General features: G+C 38.8%; 1 protein-coding gene across 2 annotated transcripts; it reads right to left on the reverse strand.

Moving 5' to 3' along the window:
• Window positions 1-944: 944 nt before the first annotated feature.
• On the reverse strand, window positions 945-17916 carry umodl1 (uromodulin-like 1). 2 transcript variants are annotated; one of them, XM_086012406.1, is made up of 17 exons: window positions 17841-17916; window positions 17516-17758; window positions 17211-17369; window positions 15736-15860; window positions 15482-15668; window positions 13863-14003; window positions 13441-13668; window positions 13071-13328; window positions 12297-12409; window positions 12012-12231; window positions 10778-10915; window positions 8271-9100; window positions 8022-8182; window positions 7092-7328; window positions 5642-5798; window positions 5472-5556; window positions 2607-4058 (listed from the first exon to the last, which is right to left on the reverse strand). In XM_086012406.1, the coding sequence occupies exons 1-17, from the start codon at window positions 17914-17916 to the stop codon at window positions 3871-3873; spliced, it is 3546 nt and encodes a 1181-aa protein (XP_085868532.1). In that variant the 3' UTR covers window positions 2607-3870. The 2 variants fall into 2 exon arrangements, with proteins under 2 accessions (XP_085868531.1, XP_085868532.1); XM_086012405.1 differs by lacking the exons at window positions 2607-4058; window positions 17516-17758; window positions 17841-17916 and adding an exon at window positions 945-1627 and having other exon boundaries at window positions 17211-17494.
• Window positions 17917-18613: the final 697 nt, after the last annotated feature.

Here is an 18613-nt window from a genome sequence, read left to right on the forward strand (position 1 = left end):
CTGTATGTGTGTATCTGTATAATTCTCAAATTTCTCACATTATGAATTTTACCTTTTTAATTGAACAACTGAAATAAATGAACTTCATGATATTTTGATTTATTAAGGTGCACCTGCATACGCAAGTTATTTGAATAAAGGAGAGAGGAGAAGACTATTTTCACTTTTTTGCACTTTGGCCAAGCAGTGACTATCCAGATTCAGCTATCTGCTGGAGGGATCAGGCTGCATCCACAGCGCTATATTGGCCTACTGAGTCCTATTTGAATTTTTTGGAGATAGCCATATTTGTGGGGGCGGGGGTATTAATGGTTGGCACGTCTGCCTCACAGTTTTGAGGGTCAATCTCCCTGTGTGAAGTTTGCATGGTCTCTCCTCTTGTGCGGATTTTCTCGCAGGTTCCCAGATGTCTCAAAATGTTTCTGAAATTCTTCTCTCAAAATGCACAAATCACGGATTACATTCGGATTCAAACAGGTTGTTTTGGCATTTGTGTCTCAAGAAGTGTGTAAAGTCAATTTTCATGGACCCCGGGGTGAATGAGATTATGTTTGTTGTAATATCTTAGTTCGCGGATCCGATTAATGACGTCATTAATCAATCGGGCAAATGATCACATTACAGTCAATCACAGAGCTTGGATAAAATGCCAACTATCAGCCAATCCCCATTCAACCAATCAGATCGTGTAAAGTCAAGTAAACATCACGTGATGTATAAAATGGACTTAATTCGTCTATTTAGTAGTTGTGATTGTTTTAACACATTTATTAAAGCAACAGCTTGATAAAAGCAGATTACACTTTTAAAATAAGTTGTAGCAGTCCCCCGGAATGAATGATGAAGGAGAGTTCCAAACAGGTGCATTTGTCCCTTTTTTATTGAAGCATGATTGTTCCATGCATGTGAATTGGCAGCACCGTGAAAACTATAAATAGAAAACAAACAAATGGTCTAAAACCCAAATACAAACACACAGTGACTAATTGCATCAAGTATGTATTCAGTAAATTAAGTCACCACCCAGTATCAAACAAAAACAGTCAAATTGGGTGAAATTAAATGAAACAATAAATCACAGAAACACACCTCGCTCCGCTTATCCAAGGGGTGCAAGTTCCTCCAGTCAAAGCCAAAAGTCCAATGTGGCCATCGCCATTGCCACTCAGTCGTCCCTTCAGCTTGCAGCACGCCACAGAGTTCAGCCAACACGTTTGCGGTAGCGAGAGCGGTTTAAATAGACGCAGGCGCCCCCCAGTGGCCAATCAACGTACAGTTACATAAATTCTCCCTCCACAGACGAGTTCTGGTAGAACGTTGCCATTTTCTAGTGCGTATACGATGGCGTCACTACGCATTTACAAAAAAAAACAAAACATTTTTTTCAAGTTTTTAAAAAATTAATGTGTGACGCCTTTCTTTGCAAATATCCCATGTTATATGCATATGTAACTAACTAACTAAATAAATAAAATAAGTTTGGGGTAACTTATCTTTTTGTTCTCTATTCTGTCGCACAAAAACTCACACTCCACTGCGCTGGTCTGTTGCCATAGAAACCGGTTGCCAGGTTTTTGACGGTGACGGCGAATGGGCTCAGGATTAGAAGACGTTCAAGGTTGAGGACCTAAACAAATAGCAGCTTGTTAGTTTCACGTTTTTTTATGTTATATTATCAAATATGATATCAAACATATGTCTTCAGTTAATATACTGCACATCCGTGCTGTTAACACTGTAATGAGTCAGTGACGAGTTACCAATGCTGCGTGGTTTTTTTTTCGTGCACATGTGCGTGCGTGGGCGTGAGTGTGTGACGTATGAAACGCTTTTATAATTTTATAGCTCCGCCTGGTGGTCAATTTATGATATGACAATTTGAAATTGAAATTCCTGTAAATAATTGTATGAAAAATACTTCTCGGCCATGAATACACAGTTACATAGAAAATAATAAAGGCGGTGGTAACTGAGCTTCCCTGATTGTGTCGCGTGACGACGTATTCACATCTCAAACTGTCGAAAATCGGGACCATCGAAGAGCCCACTAACTCCTTTCAAGGGCATTCAAAATTCAAATTTTGAAAGCATATCCCCATGCTCATAAAGGAATATAAGAACATTTTTACTGAACTTTTTTTTCTTAAATAATAATGATAATCATGATTCTACACTGTAAAAAAAAAAAAAAAAAAAAAAGGTTGGGTGAACTCAAAATTTTAAGGCAACAAACTTCTATTTTAAAATGGGTAATTCCACCAAATATTTTAAGTTATGCTGTTGTGAAAATTGGCTTTCCCGCATTTCACAAAAAGAAAAAGAAAGAAAAGTTTACAGAACTAAATGTCACAAAATATTTTTAGGGAAAGGTAATGACAGTATATTGTTTTACTATCACAGTGTAACCTAACCTTTTCATTGTTCTGATTAGGTTAGAATTACTTTTTTCACAGTTTTACACATGGACACAAGAGTTATTTTTCTTTTTGTAGCACCGAAGCAAATTTGACATGAAGAATTGCAGTGCATTGTTAGAGCATGACTGTTCCTGACCTCAATCTTATCAAACACCTACAGGTGAGCAAGGCCTTTTTTCCTCAGTGAGCATCGCTAATGGGAACAATAACCAATACACGTCAGGATTATGTAATATTTTATTGAGCATGGTTTTCCATGTTTTTTTTTGCTATTTTCTTTTTTCTTTTTTTTTTACTGGAGCCTTAGACACCTTATGTCACCTGATACCATGACACAGTTGGACATACTGTATATAGATAAACATTCTAACAATAAATTGATAAACATTGTAAAGTATTATACATAGATTAAAAAAAATTTAAACAGTCTAAAAATAAATTGATCGACATCGGAAATAATAAAACAGTGACTTAAAAGAAATTAGGAATTTACTGTTTTTATTTTGAATTATATCAGGTACTGCAGCACTTTGCATTACAAAATCTCTATTACTATTACAGATGTAAAATATTTTATGTGTTATAAAAATTGGATATAATAATAAAAAAATTTGTGTCGCCATTTGTGTTTTTTAAATCACATTTATCTTATTTTTTATGTTTTATTATTTACTTGCCCTAGTAAATTTTCATGATAAGGATTGTGAAACTGTGATTGTGATTCAAATTCTGAAGTGACAAATAATATTCATCAATTTGTTCATGGTTGTGGAAAGCTGGAGCCTATCCCTGCTGACTCTGGCCATTTGGACTTGTCCCCAGTCAATCAAGTGTCCATATCGTGAAAGGCCAGTCACACTCACATTCACGCTGTCACCAAGTGCAAACTACACTGCCTGGATGGATGTCAAAAGAATGAACCACGGCTCTACCAGTGACTATAAAATATTGTTTATACAAAATATTGTTCCATTGTTATCTTTGCTTTTGAATTAAGTATTAATCAAATATGTTTTTATTTCAAAGTTTGACGTCCCTTAATTCAAGTATTCTATCATGTCAGTGTTTCATGTCGCTGGCATCGGGCGGAATCCTCGATTCATGAGACCTCAAAAACGCAGAGTGTGTTCAACCATTAACATTACAACGTCAAAGAGAACAAGCCATTTCAACACTTTAGATTGGTCAATAATTTGTGAAAAAAAAGATATTAAAAAAATAAATAAATACAGTAAAAACACCCAGATTTGTGGATAGACCCCCAAAAATATTAAATGTATCAAATTGAAACATGGGAGGTTACAGTCTGATGCCAGCGAATGTATGTTGATATGTTAATGTCTAAAAGTCTAATTAGGAATCATGTTGTTGTGCAAAGCTTTGCAAATTAAATAAAGAACTGAAGTTAACAGGGAAACCAAATGAAAATGTGCAAATGATGTAATGCTGAGATTTAAGCATTAAACTCAATATCGGTGATGTTCAGTGGTTTGGATTTGGCAGTGAAGTTGTAATGTCCAATGCGATTCCTTTGATAGTAGAAAAGGCAAGCAGAGCCTATGATGAAGAAGAGCACCACGGCAACTCCAAGAAAGGACAGTCCAATCAGTTGGAGTCTGTCATTTGCACTCTCCGGGGGCACTTGTTGTTAGGCAATTAAAAATGAAATAAAACAGAAAACAAGTCATTACTTTAGAAGGCAGTTGTTATTTCAAAGTATTGATACATTATAAAAGACTACACGAGTCACATTTTCAGTATCACTTCACTTTAGGAGGCACAATGAAAACAATTTCAACACCATTTCCACAGACAACATTGTCATTGCCCTCAATGGGTAAATGGGCCGCGTTTCAATTAATAGTTCTTACAATGACTTAATCAGTAATGGGATTAGCATCTTTCATAGAGGGATGTGATTCAAGTGTCTAAAGTGGAAGTCAACCCAAACATATTTTTTTCCAGAATATGTTCTATCCAGGCCCACTAGTCTAAATAAGGCATTCTGATTAATATTGCCTTTGTGCAGGGCTTCTCAATTATTTTCTGTTACACCCCCCCAGCAAGAACAAAACAATTCGCGCCCCCAACCCCACCACCCACTCTCCGCCCGCAACTATAAATAATAGCATTTGTCTATAAAATAGTTATAGGTACACCTCTGCATAACAAACACAGCAAACACACCGGTCTTTCCTCGCCTCCCACTCTAGTCACAGTGAAGCCAAGCGCTACATATGCATCGTCATATTTGCGCGTCTTGTTTTATATTTACTGCACTTCACATCGCCAGCTCGTTGCAAAACAAACCTACACCGTAGAATTAATACTCGATGCGCACAATGGGCAATTAGAGCGCCACTGCCAACTACTGGAGTGGATGTGCAATTACCCTTTATTGTAGTGCGGCGGAAAAAAGCATGTTCCCCAGGGTCACACGCGCCCCCCTCAGCATTGCACCGCGCCCCCCGCATCCCCCAGGGGCGCCCGCCCCACGATTTGAGAAGCACTGCCTTTGTGGAATATGAGAAATCCACCCGTTTTTAGCTAGCTCAGGGGGCAGCCATTTTGTCACTTCTGTCGACTGAAGATGACTTTGAGGTTGCTCAGGGCTCAGATAAGGACCAATCATGGCTCAGCTTCAGAAACCAGTTGAGCCGTGATTGGTCGTTATCTGAGCCCTGAGTAACTATCATGTCATCTTCAGTCGACAGAAGTGACAAAATGGCCGCCCCCTGAGATGGCACATTTTGCTGCTTAATTTATATTCCACAAACGCAATAATCACAATGCCGTATGTCAACTAGTGGGCCTGGGTTTGGGTTGACTTTCCTTCTTTAAGGTGAGCTGTATCCAAATTGAGCAGTTAAACTTCAAATGAAAATACATCATATCTGTTTGTGTGAAGGAGTATATATGTCTACTTTGCCAATGGTCTTATTTTTCTATACAGTAACTAAACATTGAAATACCTTCTGTTTAAAAGCCATCCTTTTGTCTGTTAATCCCACTCAATTCAAATCTGTTGTCTACGAGTTATAGGACAGCACTCACCTTCTTCAGATTTAAGCAAAGGCCCAGTAGAACCGAATGCTCTTCCAATAGTCTTGGCAGACCAAGTTGTTCTTCGCACACAGTCCTAAAACAAAAAAAAACAAGCAAATATGGATCTATAGAAAAAAAAAAGGTTTGGACTACAAATGCAAAACAAAGAGGGCACTCACTGGCACACAGGTATCAGATCCAATCTGCAAACAGATCTGAACGTGGCAGTGCAGATAGATCAAATTGATGTCAACAAAGGAGAATATCTGTACAGACACACGAGATGCGCTGGAGTTTCCATTCGTCAATACGTCAGTGTACATGTTGAGGGAACATCTGTAGGACACAGGCATGAACATGTCAATATGTCTCCCTAGACCAGGGGCCACCAACTCCGATCCTTGAGGGTTTCTATCCACATCCATATCTGCGGTTCCCAGAATGCATTTCGTGGCACAATGCATTTAAAAGGACGTTAATCCTTGTCATTATGTATTTGTGTTACCAGTAGTTGAATGTGTATCATATTTTGATTTATGTTGCACTATGTTTTGTTTAATGTTGTTGTTGTTGTTTTTTTTTAAACAAAATGTGACTTTCGGTTGTGTGCAAAATAGTGATAGCTAGGTCAATTCATAAAGTATTATTGCTTACTTACATTACCCATCTGAGAATTGCTTGTAAAAGTTAAAATTGTTGTATGGGTTCTACATATGAAACCACTGACACCTGTGTAGTCTAACTCATTTTTATACTTTATATACGGATTAAACCGGTTTGCGGGAATGACCTGCCCCACGGTCCGTACATTTGACACTGCTGTTTTAAAGGGGAAGTCAACCCAAAATGTTTATTTACAAGGAAATCTTCTGTGCAGCCCCACTAATTTAAACACTGCATTCTGATTAACATTGTGTCCAAGGAATATGAGTCAACCATTAAAATCCATCCATTTTGGTCCATCTTGGGGGGCGGACATTTTGCCACTTGTTGTCGACTGAAAATGACATCACAGTTGCCCAGGCCTCAGGTAACGCCTAATCATGGCTTAGCTTCAGAAAACAGGTGAGCCGTGATTGGTGAGCCATTACCTGAGCAACTGTGATGTCATTTTCAGTGAACTGCAAGTGAAAAATGGCCGCCTCCTGCGATGGTTATAAACAGGTGGATTTTGCATCTTAACTCTTTTTCCACAAACACAATTGCAATAGAAATGCCATGTTTAGACCATTGCAACGATTTTGGGAGGGGGTTGACTTCCCTTTTAAGTTCTGGAAAAACCTTGACTTTTAAGTTAATCAACTACAGAAAAAATTGTTCTGGTAACTTATTCGGGTTTATAATCAAGCTATTTCTGTAAAGCCGGATGAGTGCTGTCTTAGTTTCTGATAACCAGCATACTTGAATCAAATTTTTCGACCAAGTTCTCTATGTGGAAGCAGGGAGTTGGGAAATGTGGGTGCTTCCTGCACCACACGCTGCTATGCTTATAAAGTCTTTGTATAGCTTGACCTAACAACGCCAAAGAACTCAAAAGACACAGGGTTTAAATTGTGGGTAAAAAGGCATAATGCATAACATCGCTCCTTTAATTACAAAACAAAAAATCATTCATCTTGTTGCGCTTACCTGTTGTCCAGGAAGACAAAACGATCGTTGTCTAGCGGATTGTGGGTTGGTGTAGCCCAGCACGAGTAGATCACTACTTTGATGTCTTCTGCTGAGGTATTCATGCTCACTTCTACCACAACAGCCTCCTCTGGGGACAAGCTATAGTTATAAGGGAGAGGAAATGTACCGTTCAGCAGCTGGACCGTCACCTGGAACATTCCGGAGCTTGTGATCGCATCTTGGATCAATTCATATCTGGAAACAATGACAGAAAACGCAAACAAAAATATGAGTAATGAAAATCGGTTTTGATTTATAGTACACCAACAAATGAATTGGTCTCACTATAACTTAAAAAAAAAAAAAAAAGATCAAAAAGTTCTAAATCAGTTTGATGATTTGTTATTTTTCTTGAATTTAATTCACTTGAATATTTTGAGATTTGGATAACTTTTACATGTTGTTAAACATGTTCATAAAATGTTCATAAACCAGATAAAAGCTGCAAATACTTCATCTTTGAAGGCAATGCCACAATTGCAATGCTGACAAGTTCATTCATACTGTAAAAACATTGTTGACTTTCAACAAGAAACTCCTTGCATTATACCCTCTTCAAATAAGCTCCATGTATCGAGATACCTATCCAATCTACTTTTATTAGGGTTGCATACCCCTACCAACAGCATATGTAAAGTATTTTTTGAACTAACTAGTATGTTTTGTTTTGTAAATGTGATGCTGTGACTTAACGGTGCTGTTCGTTTAACGATTTATATTGATTTCCAGGTGGTGATGCTCTACTGGTTGCAGGGTGTGGAAGTGGTTGAGATTGATGGAGCAAAATTCTTGACATTATTTCACCATCACAAGACTTTTTGATCTGTACGCAGTACTTCCAATGCACTGTCCTACATTGCGCTACAAGGGAAAGAAACAAGGACGTACCCCACGGAGCCAAAGTCAGCAGACATGAGCATGCTCCTCATGTAGGTACATATTATGGGAACTTCCAGGCGCAATTTGGGTGCCTCCAGTGTTCCATTGGGTGACGTGTATGTTCCCATGGTGTTGAACAGTGTTACGGAGGCCATGTAGTAGGACTCATTCTGAAATAACAAAAGAGTGGTTGGGGTTATAATATTTAAAGCACTGTGCAAGAAAGGAGGAAAAAAAAAAGCTATTAAAATCACTCACTTGTGCAAAAATTGTGACGCACTCATTCCACTCCACGATCAGCTGAGCATGGCTGGCATTGAACCCAGTGACCCCGCACTCGTGATGGCCCAGGTACAGAGTGCCCTCCCTGATGTTGTTATAAACTAGAAACTCTCTAGCAACTGTCACTGTGATGCCTGTAACTTTGCAATCAACTGAAATGTCACTAAGAAGTGAATACGTTCTATGGGACGTATCATTAGAGGTTGGGTCTATATAAGGGGTCGTGTGTGCCATCCCGGCAGTTGTGAGTGTAGTCGGGGTTTGCATTGCATGAGTTGTTGTTGCAACGGCGCTGGTTGGTGGTTCAAATGTGCTTGTTGATACAGTTGTTGGCATTCTGGTGGAGATTGTTGCTGCAATAGTGGGAGTTGTTACTTCAGCAGAAGTGGATGTACCAGATGCAATGAATCTGGATGCAATTGTGGTTGCTGATGTAGTGGAAGTGGGTGTTGGTACCATGGTGATGGTTGTTGGTGTGATAGAGGTGGTTGCTGGTACCGTGGTGGCAGTTGTTGGTACGATAGATGTTGTTGGTGCACTTGTGATGGTTGCTGGTACAATGGTGGTAGTTGGCGCTACCAAAGTGGTTGTTGGTACCATGGTGGCAGTTGTTGGTGCGATAGAGAGGGACGTTTGTGGGCTAGTGGTGGCTATTTCAGCAGAGGTGATTGCGGGGATTGTCTCTACAGTGGTCCCAGTCGTATATGGAGCCGGATACGTTGATGTTGTTATTTGAAGTAAAGGGGAAGTGCTGGCTGAGGATAGTGTAATAGTCGTTGATTGCAATGTTGTGGTCTCCATGGTAGCTGCACAAGAGAAAGCATTCTAGTTAAAAATATTTTTTAAAAGGTGAATGGAAAGTTAAGCTGCACTCAGTGATGTGTGGTAATGTTCATGACTGGTGAGGCACGGATATAAAAATATAAGACCAAAATAGAAGATTAGGCTGTAGTTCTGTTTTTATTTTATTTGAAACATATGTTATGCATTATAACATATTTTTTCCAATACGGTCAACATATATTTTTTGAATATATGTTTTCAAAGCTTTTGATTATGCTTCAATCAATTCCACACTGCGTGGCCAACAATGTGATAGCAGAAAACAGAAAGAATATTTAATATCAAAGTCATCTTAATTGTTGTTGGATTGTTGTCATTCTATTTTTGGGGGGTGATCTCACTTTTTAAAAAATTAAAACAAGCATTTTGGTCTTCCTTTAACATTTAATATGTTATGAAAGCCCCGATTATAAAATTTCCAAGGTGCATGATATTATAACTTCTTCTAACAAGCCAATCCATGTGAAAATCGGTCAAGAATTGAACATGTTACGATGAATTTATTGGATCCAAACACAGTCACCTCAATACAAGTGAATGGACGAGATTGCCGTGTGTGAGTGATCGCACCAGCTGCAACTGCCTGATTGAGCAATTAGTGCGTGTGGTCACTAGAGGCACGAAACGTGCAATGCTTCTTTTCACTTCCTGCCCATTGATTTGAACAGGAAATACACACATTCAGCTATTTTAATGATGAAATCATTGATCATTATTGGATTGAAAAAGAAAATCAATGTAAAGCACGGACCATAGAACTAAAATGGAACATAATTGAATGTAATCACAAATTCTTTTTATTTTCTTTTTTCTTCTTCACATGCAGAGGAAGGCACGGCAGGGGGTGGCACTGCCTCACTTGCCTACCCCAACCACACGCCCCTGGCCGCAATAATATGTGCCACTATTTTTATGATTTAAAAAATGATCATGATGAGGAATGTCAAACTCTCCAAAAGACAATTCAGATGAAAGACAAAGTGGTGTGTTATAGTGTCTTTCAACATTTAAACCCCTGGTAAATAATTAGCACTAACTGTCAGCAAATGTACGCAACAGCACATGTTTGACATTAGAAAATACAAAGTGTTGAACATGTCTGTTTTTAGTTTTGGCATAATTTCAACATGGATTTATGACACACAAACAACCAAAGTCTTAAAGTACAATGAGCTAAGCTTTAGATTTGTGTTATGGTGGGTTCTAAATACAACACAACTTTCTCCTTGCTTCTGCTAGGAAACTGAAGAAAATGAGAGTTTCAACTTCCAGTCAGTCAGTAACCAAAAGCACAGACCAACTAAAAAGTCTGACAGATTTTGAGACTTAGCAAATATGTCCAAATAAAAGGCAACGGTTAAAACTGAGTGTTTCGATGAAAGCAAAAGGTAAATCTCAACCTTCTTTTATTATTATTATTTGTTTTTTACCTTTATTTTATTTTTTCCAGTGATAAAACATCCTCGCATAATTGTTTGAATGGCTTGTACCAATACTATTTTAACCAAAAAGCCAGATTTCATATTAGTCTAATTTTTATGTTGACAACTTTCAATTTTGCAAGTGGGTGCTACCTTTGTTTAGTCTACACACTATAATTATCTTGTAATGAATGCAGCAATACCACTCTGAGACGCTACCTTGACAGGTTCTCCCAGGCCTTTGTGGTTCCGTGTCCATGAATCCTTCTAGACAAGAACATGTGTAGGAGCCCCAAGTGTTTGTACATGTAGCCCACTGGGAACAATCATTTTCTCCTGGAACACATTCATCAAAATCTACAAGAACAAACAAACAAAACACAATTTTCACTCTTGAGTCGGAGTATCTGTCCTTCTTTCACATTTTATGTTCTATATCTGGGAGAGACAATGACTGCAACACTCAAGACATCAAAATTGTCAATAGAATTAGGCATCCATAATGTGTAACTCTTGGAGTACAAGTACTGTAATGCAACTTGCCATTTCACCTACCCTCTATTATGGACATTTTAAAGTGGAAGTCAACCCAAACATATTTTTTACAAGAATATGTTCTATGCAGGCTCACTAGTTAAAACAAGGCATTCTGATTAATATTGCGTTTGTGGAATAAGAGTTAATCCACCCGTTTTTAGCCCTCTCTGGGGGCGGCCATTTTGTCACTTCTGTCCACTGACAATGACATCACAAACACTCAAGGCTCAGATAATGACCAATCACAGCTCACCTGTTTTCTGAAGCTCAGCCATGATTGGTCGTTATCTGAGCCCTGAGCAACTATGATGTCATTTTCAGTCGACAGAAATGACAAAATGGCCGCGCTGTGAGATGACTAAAAATGGGTGGATTTTGCTGCTTAACTCCTATTCCACAAACGCTATATTAATCAGAATGCTGTGTTTCAACTAATGGGCCTGCATAGAACATATTCTTCAAAAAAATATGTTTGGGTTGACTTTCGCTTTAATGTAAAAAGTAAGTTCTGATCATTTGAAGCTATCAGTCATATCATGACATAAAAAGACCAACATCGCAAATCATCGTTCCCTACTGGAAAGAAGGGAAATGCCATGCAGCCCCAGCATCCTCCCCAAAAAATAGCCCAAAAATGTTGCAATGTGTTTTTTAATAAGGGAAGCAGCACATTATAATTGTGTGCTTTTAAAAAAAATAATAATGAAAACACAAACAAATAGCGTGTCAAGAATTAAACAGTTTGCTCATCATGACTAATTCATTCCGGCTCCTTCTGCTTTGTGCCACCATCAGTGACTCCTGGCCTCATCATTTTATTTTAAAGTATGCCATTGGCCAATACAATATTGTGTTTTGTTACAGTTCAGACTTTTGACATGCCTGCTTTAGAGATACTGCCAGAATATATACATACCACTGATGCTTGTGTTGTTTTCATCCATTGTGTATTTGGAGCTGTTCCTCAGTGAGTAGAGTAGGGCTGTGGATGTATTTCTTATGTCTTGTTCTTGACCGGGGCTGAAGATCACGGTGAAGTCGACCACCACACTACCGGGGGAAAGGTTTCTGATCTCAATTCTCACCTCGCCTGAATTCACCATAGCCTTCGTATCTTGGCTCAGAGATTGGTAGATCTACAAGGAAACATGCCCAGTGTCACAACGTTTTCTGTGACACAGTTGTACATCTGATGTACTACCTCGTCTAAAATGCCCGCAGTGAGATTTTTGTAGGCCTGGCTGCTTGTGTTGTGCAAGTCATCGGTGAACGGGATGTTGGTGAGTCGAGTGCTGGCATCGAGAGTTAGAGCATCTACAAAGAAATAGTTGCCAGTTCATTTCATGATCCATTAATTGCCAATTAATCGATTCATAATAATACATTTACACACTTAATGGTTGGGCTGGCACTTAAGAGACCCAACTATTTGCATCCAATCAATTCAAAATCAATTTACCATAATGTGCCATTCAGCCCAGACCTAATTGTTTTATTTGGATCTATTGTGGTGTTGTTAAAAAAAATCTCTGTCCTTGTCTAATTGTACAGTCTCTGGCCATAGCTAGAATTGTATACAGCAAATTCAGATTTTATAATAATGCTCAATTTTGATTGGCTTTGCTAAAGATGACAAAAAATATTCGACACCTCTCTGCAGCACCGACCTACACCACTGATAATAATGCTCAAAATTCCGACGGATTCTATCAGAGTGGTGATAATCTTTTTTTTTTTTTTTTTTTTTACTGTAGTTTACTGTCACACAACTGCCTTCCATAATAGTAAAAGATCTTTTGAAAATGGAGTATAGGTCTAGCACCGCAAACTATAACCACAACAAAAAACATAGTGAAATGAAAAATGGATTGTCGATAGATTATTAACTTGTATGACACTTGTAATAGTAAAACATTGGTCTATACCAAAACAATTGATATAATAAACAATTCAGGTTTGTATAAACAGTTCTTACCAGTTTTGACTGCAACATCAAGAATATCTCCATGGCTTTCATTTGTATGGAGCTTAACAATAACATTGTAGAGCACCCCCGGCTGCAGTTCCCTCAGTTCCATCATGGTCTGCTCTGTTGTCCACATACTAATAACATCCGAGCCCTCACTAAGAACTACCAAGTATGTCTGGTTTTCTGGGATTAGGCTGGACCAGTACACACAAAAAGAATTGCCAGTTATGTTGGCAGCCTGTAACCTGCTGATGCCAGGGAAAGCTGGAAAAGGGCAAAGAGTGAGGTAGAGCACACTTATGACTCCTGTTGCACAAGTATTTGCTTCCTAAACAAGAGAGTTGCGAGAATGAGAGTAGAACAAGATCTTGCATACAACTTGAAGTTGTTGTCAGAGGCAGCCCATCAGTTGAGTTAGTAGATCCGTATGTTGTAGTTTGAAAGGCAGTGCTTGTGTTCACAGGAGGCGTCGTAATATTGTTTTCAGTGACGTTGCTAACCACAGTTATGTTGCCTGGAGTCTGAGATGAGGTTATATTGTTGATTGGGAAAAGGCAACACTGTGGGGCCACTGTGGTGGCTGGCGCGGTGATGTCATTTGACACTAAAAAGACAAGAAGATGGTGTAAGCATCCGATAAAGAATATAACAATTAATGTAGGGGATGTAGTTATATACAGTAGCACCTCATGCAAAAGGGATGCCAGCTAGTTTGCTGTTGATCGTTTTCAAACGATGCTCTAACCAAAGAGTTGTTTCACTAAATTTGCAGTTTGTAGTAACCACAGTCACGCTAACCTGCACAATGAGTTCCAGGATTGCTGGGATCAACATCAATATATCCCGCATGGCAGGCGCACTGGTAGGAGCCCACCGTGTTGCTACATTGCGCCAGTGGAGAACACTGATGGAGAGCAGGGTGTGCACACTCATTTATATCTAAGGAACAGAGAGACATGAAGGGGTTATACTGATATTACAATTACATTGAAAGATTTTGTACCCACTACCCAGCAATATTCACTTTAAGTAAAAAAAAAAAAAAACCTGAATTTTCTTTACAATAATATGTTCTATGCGGCCCCATTAGTCAAAAAACAGCATTCTAATTAATATTGTGTTTGTGGAATATGAATTAAGCAGTAAAAGCCACCCATTTTGTCCATTTCAGGAGCGGCCATTTTGTCACTTGCGTTCAACTGAAAATGACATCAAAGTTGTTCAGGGCTCAGGTAATGGCCAATCACGGCTCACCTTCAAAAAACAGGTAAGCCGTGATTGGTTGGTACCTAAGTTTTCAGTCAAGTAGATTTGAGGTTTCTTTCTTTTCCGACAATGATCTTCTTATAGTAATGAAGAGAAAACTCTCTTACCTTGCTGACAGTTTCGGTTGTCACTGCTCCGAGGAAGGCTGCGGTGACAGCCGAAACTGCAAGGTAAGAGAGTTTTCTCTTCACTAGAATAAGAAGATCATTGTCGGAAAAAAAGACACCTCAAATCTAGTTAACTAATAAGAAGACAAGATGAACATCTTTGCATGAGTTTTCAGTCGACAGAACTGGCAAAATGGCCATCCCCTGTGATGGCTAAAAACGTGGGGATTTTGCTGTTTAACTCATATTCAACAAACGCAATATTAATCAGAATGCTGTGTTTTGACTAGTGGGGGCTCATGGAACATATTTTTGTAAAGACATTTTTGGGGTTGACTTCCTCTTTGAGCCCCAAATTTGTCGCACTCTTTACAAATTTGGAATTGTTTTTTTTTTTTTTTTTTATGGACTAGTTGCCACCTTATCACAGGGCACATATAGGTAAACAACCATTCATGCTCACATCCACACTTAGTGACAATTTAGAATCTTCAATTAACTTAACATTACGTGTACATGTGAGGAGCAAATACAAGCACAAGGCTGGACCCGAGATTGAAACGCCCACTGTGAGGCAGACGTGCCTACCACAGACCATTAGGCTGCTAGAGCTCATTTCTTCCTGGAATGAAAATTCAGTGAAGTTTAACATGCGTAAGTCGTTTTATACTGTCTGAACGATAAGCAAATTAAATGGCTCTAGAATAACTTGATTTCCATTCTGGAATGTATGAAATGATGTTTCGGTGGTTACTACTGCATTCATACTACATATGGCTGTATGACTTGTGAGCAATCTGTGTACATGGGGGAGGGGGAATATGTGTGACTAACTCGGGTGTTATTTTCTGCCATCGCAGAAAACATCCCACAGAAGACGGTCGCTCAAATAGAAGCGGTGGAAGAAGGAAGCTGTGGTGAGACTGAGTCATTCTTTCCTGACTGCTATGTTCTTTACAAGCATCACACGCTACAAGAATGTCACTTCTCTGAAGAAACGCAGGTCAAGTCACGAGCGGTCTCGCCTCTGCTTGCCCTCCTCACCTTCCACGGTCACAGCCGACACCTCCTGTATGTGTTTGAGGAGGAAATGCAGCTTTGATGTGACGTTGTGCAGTGAAAGACCAAAGCTGCAGTCTATCAGCAGCGAGGTGGCAGTTCTATACGGGTGCACGGGCCAGGAGGCGAGGTAATAGACTGGAAAATTGACAGACTCCAGTGCTCCAGTAATCTGTACAAAAATAAAGGAGTGAATGCAATAATTATCAGACAGTTTTGGGGCGTCATGTTTTTGGTACCAATGCTTGAAGTAATCTCGTGTGGTTGAGAAGCGCTCCGTTGTTCATCAGTTGTTGGTAATCTGTCTTCACTGTCACTGTCGCATTGAAACGGCGCCCCCCATTTTCAGTGTAATTAGCTGATCCTGATGATTATAGAAAATTGTCGCAAGCTTGAATAAATAAAATCGTACAAATAAACAAAAACACCAAATACGTGCACCTTTAAAGATTTTGCATCATTGAAAAAAAAAACATGATCATTAATAATGACCATGTAAAGTGACATTTCTTCTTTTTTTAATTTAAAGAGGTAGATGTATCAATTCATACTAAAAATAGACTGGCACTCATGAGCACAGACCTCCATCAAGCTTGTGCTGTTAACAAAAGTGGTGTGCAGCATTATATGTGTTTTGTTTGATCACATTATTGAGAAGTACAGATTCAAGCAGTGTTTTCCAAGCTTTAATGAGCCAAGGCACCCTTTTTACATTTAAAAAAAATCCCAGCACACCACCAAACAAAATGTCACTAAAAGTATGAATACTGAACTGGAATAATGATAATCTTGTCTGAATTTACACACAAATTGACTTATGCTTTGTGAAATCTATTCCATTAAACACAAAGCTGATACATGTGCACGAGGATGACTTGGATTGATTCTGTTGTATGAATGGCAACAGGTGAACACAGGTTTATTGTACCTTTCTGTCATCTAATCAAATCACATCTATGGAGGAGATTAATTGCTGTGCCTTTCACTACTCATCGCTGGCATCAAAAGATTAACAAAGATAGTTTTCTGACATTTAAGTGAAATTGGATGATTTCCCCAAGCACTCCTTATGATTCCTCTCGGCACACTAGGTTGCCATGGGACCGTGGTTGAGAATCACACACACACATCTACCTTAACACCTTAAAGAGAAAATCAACCCAAACACATTTTTTCCAAAAATATGTTGCCAGCAGGCCCACTAGTTGAAACATTGTGATTAATATTGTGTTTGTGAGTTATGAGTTAAGCAGCGAAATCCACCCCTTTTTAGCCATCTCTGGGGACGGCCATTTTGTCACTTCTGTCGACTGAAAATGACATCACAACTGCTCAGGGCTTAGGTAACGAACAATCACGGCTCATCTCCAGAAAACAGGTCATTCATGAAAAAATTTGTTTGGTTCGATTTTCCCTTTAACTCATATTACACATACGCAATATTAATCAGAATGCTGTGTTTAGACTAGTGAAGGCGCATAGGACGTATTATTGTAAAGAAAATTTCCGCTAAAAGAAAAAAAGGCGACTGAAATGTAAGTGAAACATCAACAAATATTTTTCTTTATAAACAATACTCATTTTGATAACTTAGCAAAAAAACAAGACACTCTAATTTCGTTTTTATAAACATGTACATTTTTGCACTTAAGAAATTCTGTACAAACCAACCCCCCCCCCCCCCCCCCCCCCAAAAAAAAACAAGGATACTAACTTGTCAAGTTAGCGCAGACGAAGTGACCTGATCCCTCACAGCACTTTTGCCAGTCCGGACAATCTACGTCCCAGTCGCAGTCATCAACACTGGAATTAGATCTATCCGTGGTTGGGCACGACCCAGGTTTGGTCATCAACTCCTCACTCCGGTTTAAAGCTCAATTAAAAAGGAAGTAACATGTTACAAATCACAAAATTATTAGTATTAGGATATTTGTGTGTTGTATCCAAGTACCAGACACCAACAGGCCAATTTCATCAACAGAAAGAAAGAAAGCAAAAGCTGATGTGTTGCACACTTACACAGGGCACAGTAACTTCCTACTTGTATATAACCATTGCAGCATCTGGTCACTTGCTCCATCCGCATCCTGTATTCAGTTTGATGAACTATTCTGAAAAGCGTCACTGGACATGCCGTCCAAAAGAGCCAACCGCCGCACCTCTTGATCGCAGTATACGGAACCCTTCGTAACACCAAGGAACTCACCGTGCTTGTCTCGTTGTAAATACATAGATGGTAGCCAGATGCAGTGAGGGCTTTTGCTATCAAATAAAGTACATGTTGCTTAGTGATGACATTAGTTAAGTTGGTTAAAAAGCATATGTAATATATTTTCAGTCATACCTTCATATGCAGCTATTTTCCATGTGTAGAGAGATGGAAGGGCAAATATCATCCAAATCGAAAGCACCCAGCCCATTTTTACAAGCATATATTTAACAGCAGCATTGTAAGTGGTCCTCATTAGGATGATTCCAATTCACTGTTGGGTGTACTGTACTCAAGCCTAGTAGCCTAAATCCTATGTGGTTATAGCTTCCCCCCACCCCACAGCCCTGATTGCACCATCTATCCCTAATGGATCACAGAAAAATAGCAGCCAGCAAGTTTTGGATGTATTTTTGCAGTTGTATTATTCACTGTACTGAATTAATTAATGCAAGTGTTCATAATGTGTCTTATGTGGAGTGCAGAAAATATTACACTCATAATACAGGTGGAGCAAAAGCCTTTAGATTTTTTTAAAAATTATTATTCTAATGATGCCCAGTCCTAAATAATAATAATAATAATAATAATAATAATAATAACAATGATAATAATAATAATAATAATAATTGTGAAGTAAGTTCAAGCACTTTTTAAGAAAATTGCAATTTTGGTCATGTTAGATCTGTAAACATGATTCTAACACCAAGGGAGATATGGAGGAGAAGGGAGAAGCAAGCCTAAGTCCCTCAAGATGTGGTTTCCATGCAGGTAACCATGGCAGTACTTGTTATACTGCTGATACTAACACACTACTGTCAGCAATTAATGTCTTGCAAGAAGGAAATCTCATGTTCTCATAGATTACATTGGTTGTAATTTTAGGAAGGGCATCATTATTTTCATTT

This window comes from Filicampus tigris, chromosome 17, assembly GCF_054856515.1.
Source record: "Filicampus tigris isolate MCC_2025a chromosome 17, RoL_Ftig_1.0, whole genome shotgun sequence".
In the NCBI taxonomy this organism is placed as follows: domain Eukaryota; kingdom Metazoa; phylum Chordata; class Actinopteri; order Syngnathiformes; family Syngnathidae; genus Filicampus; species Filicampus tigris.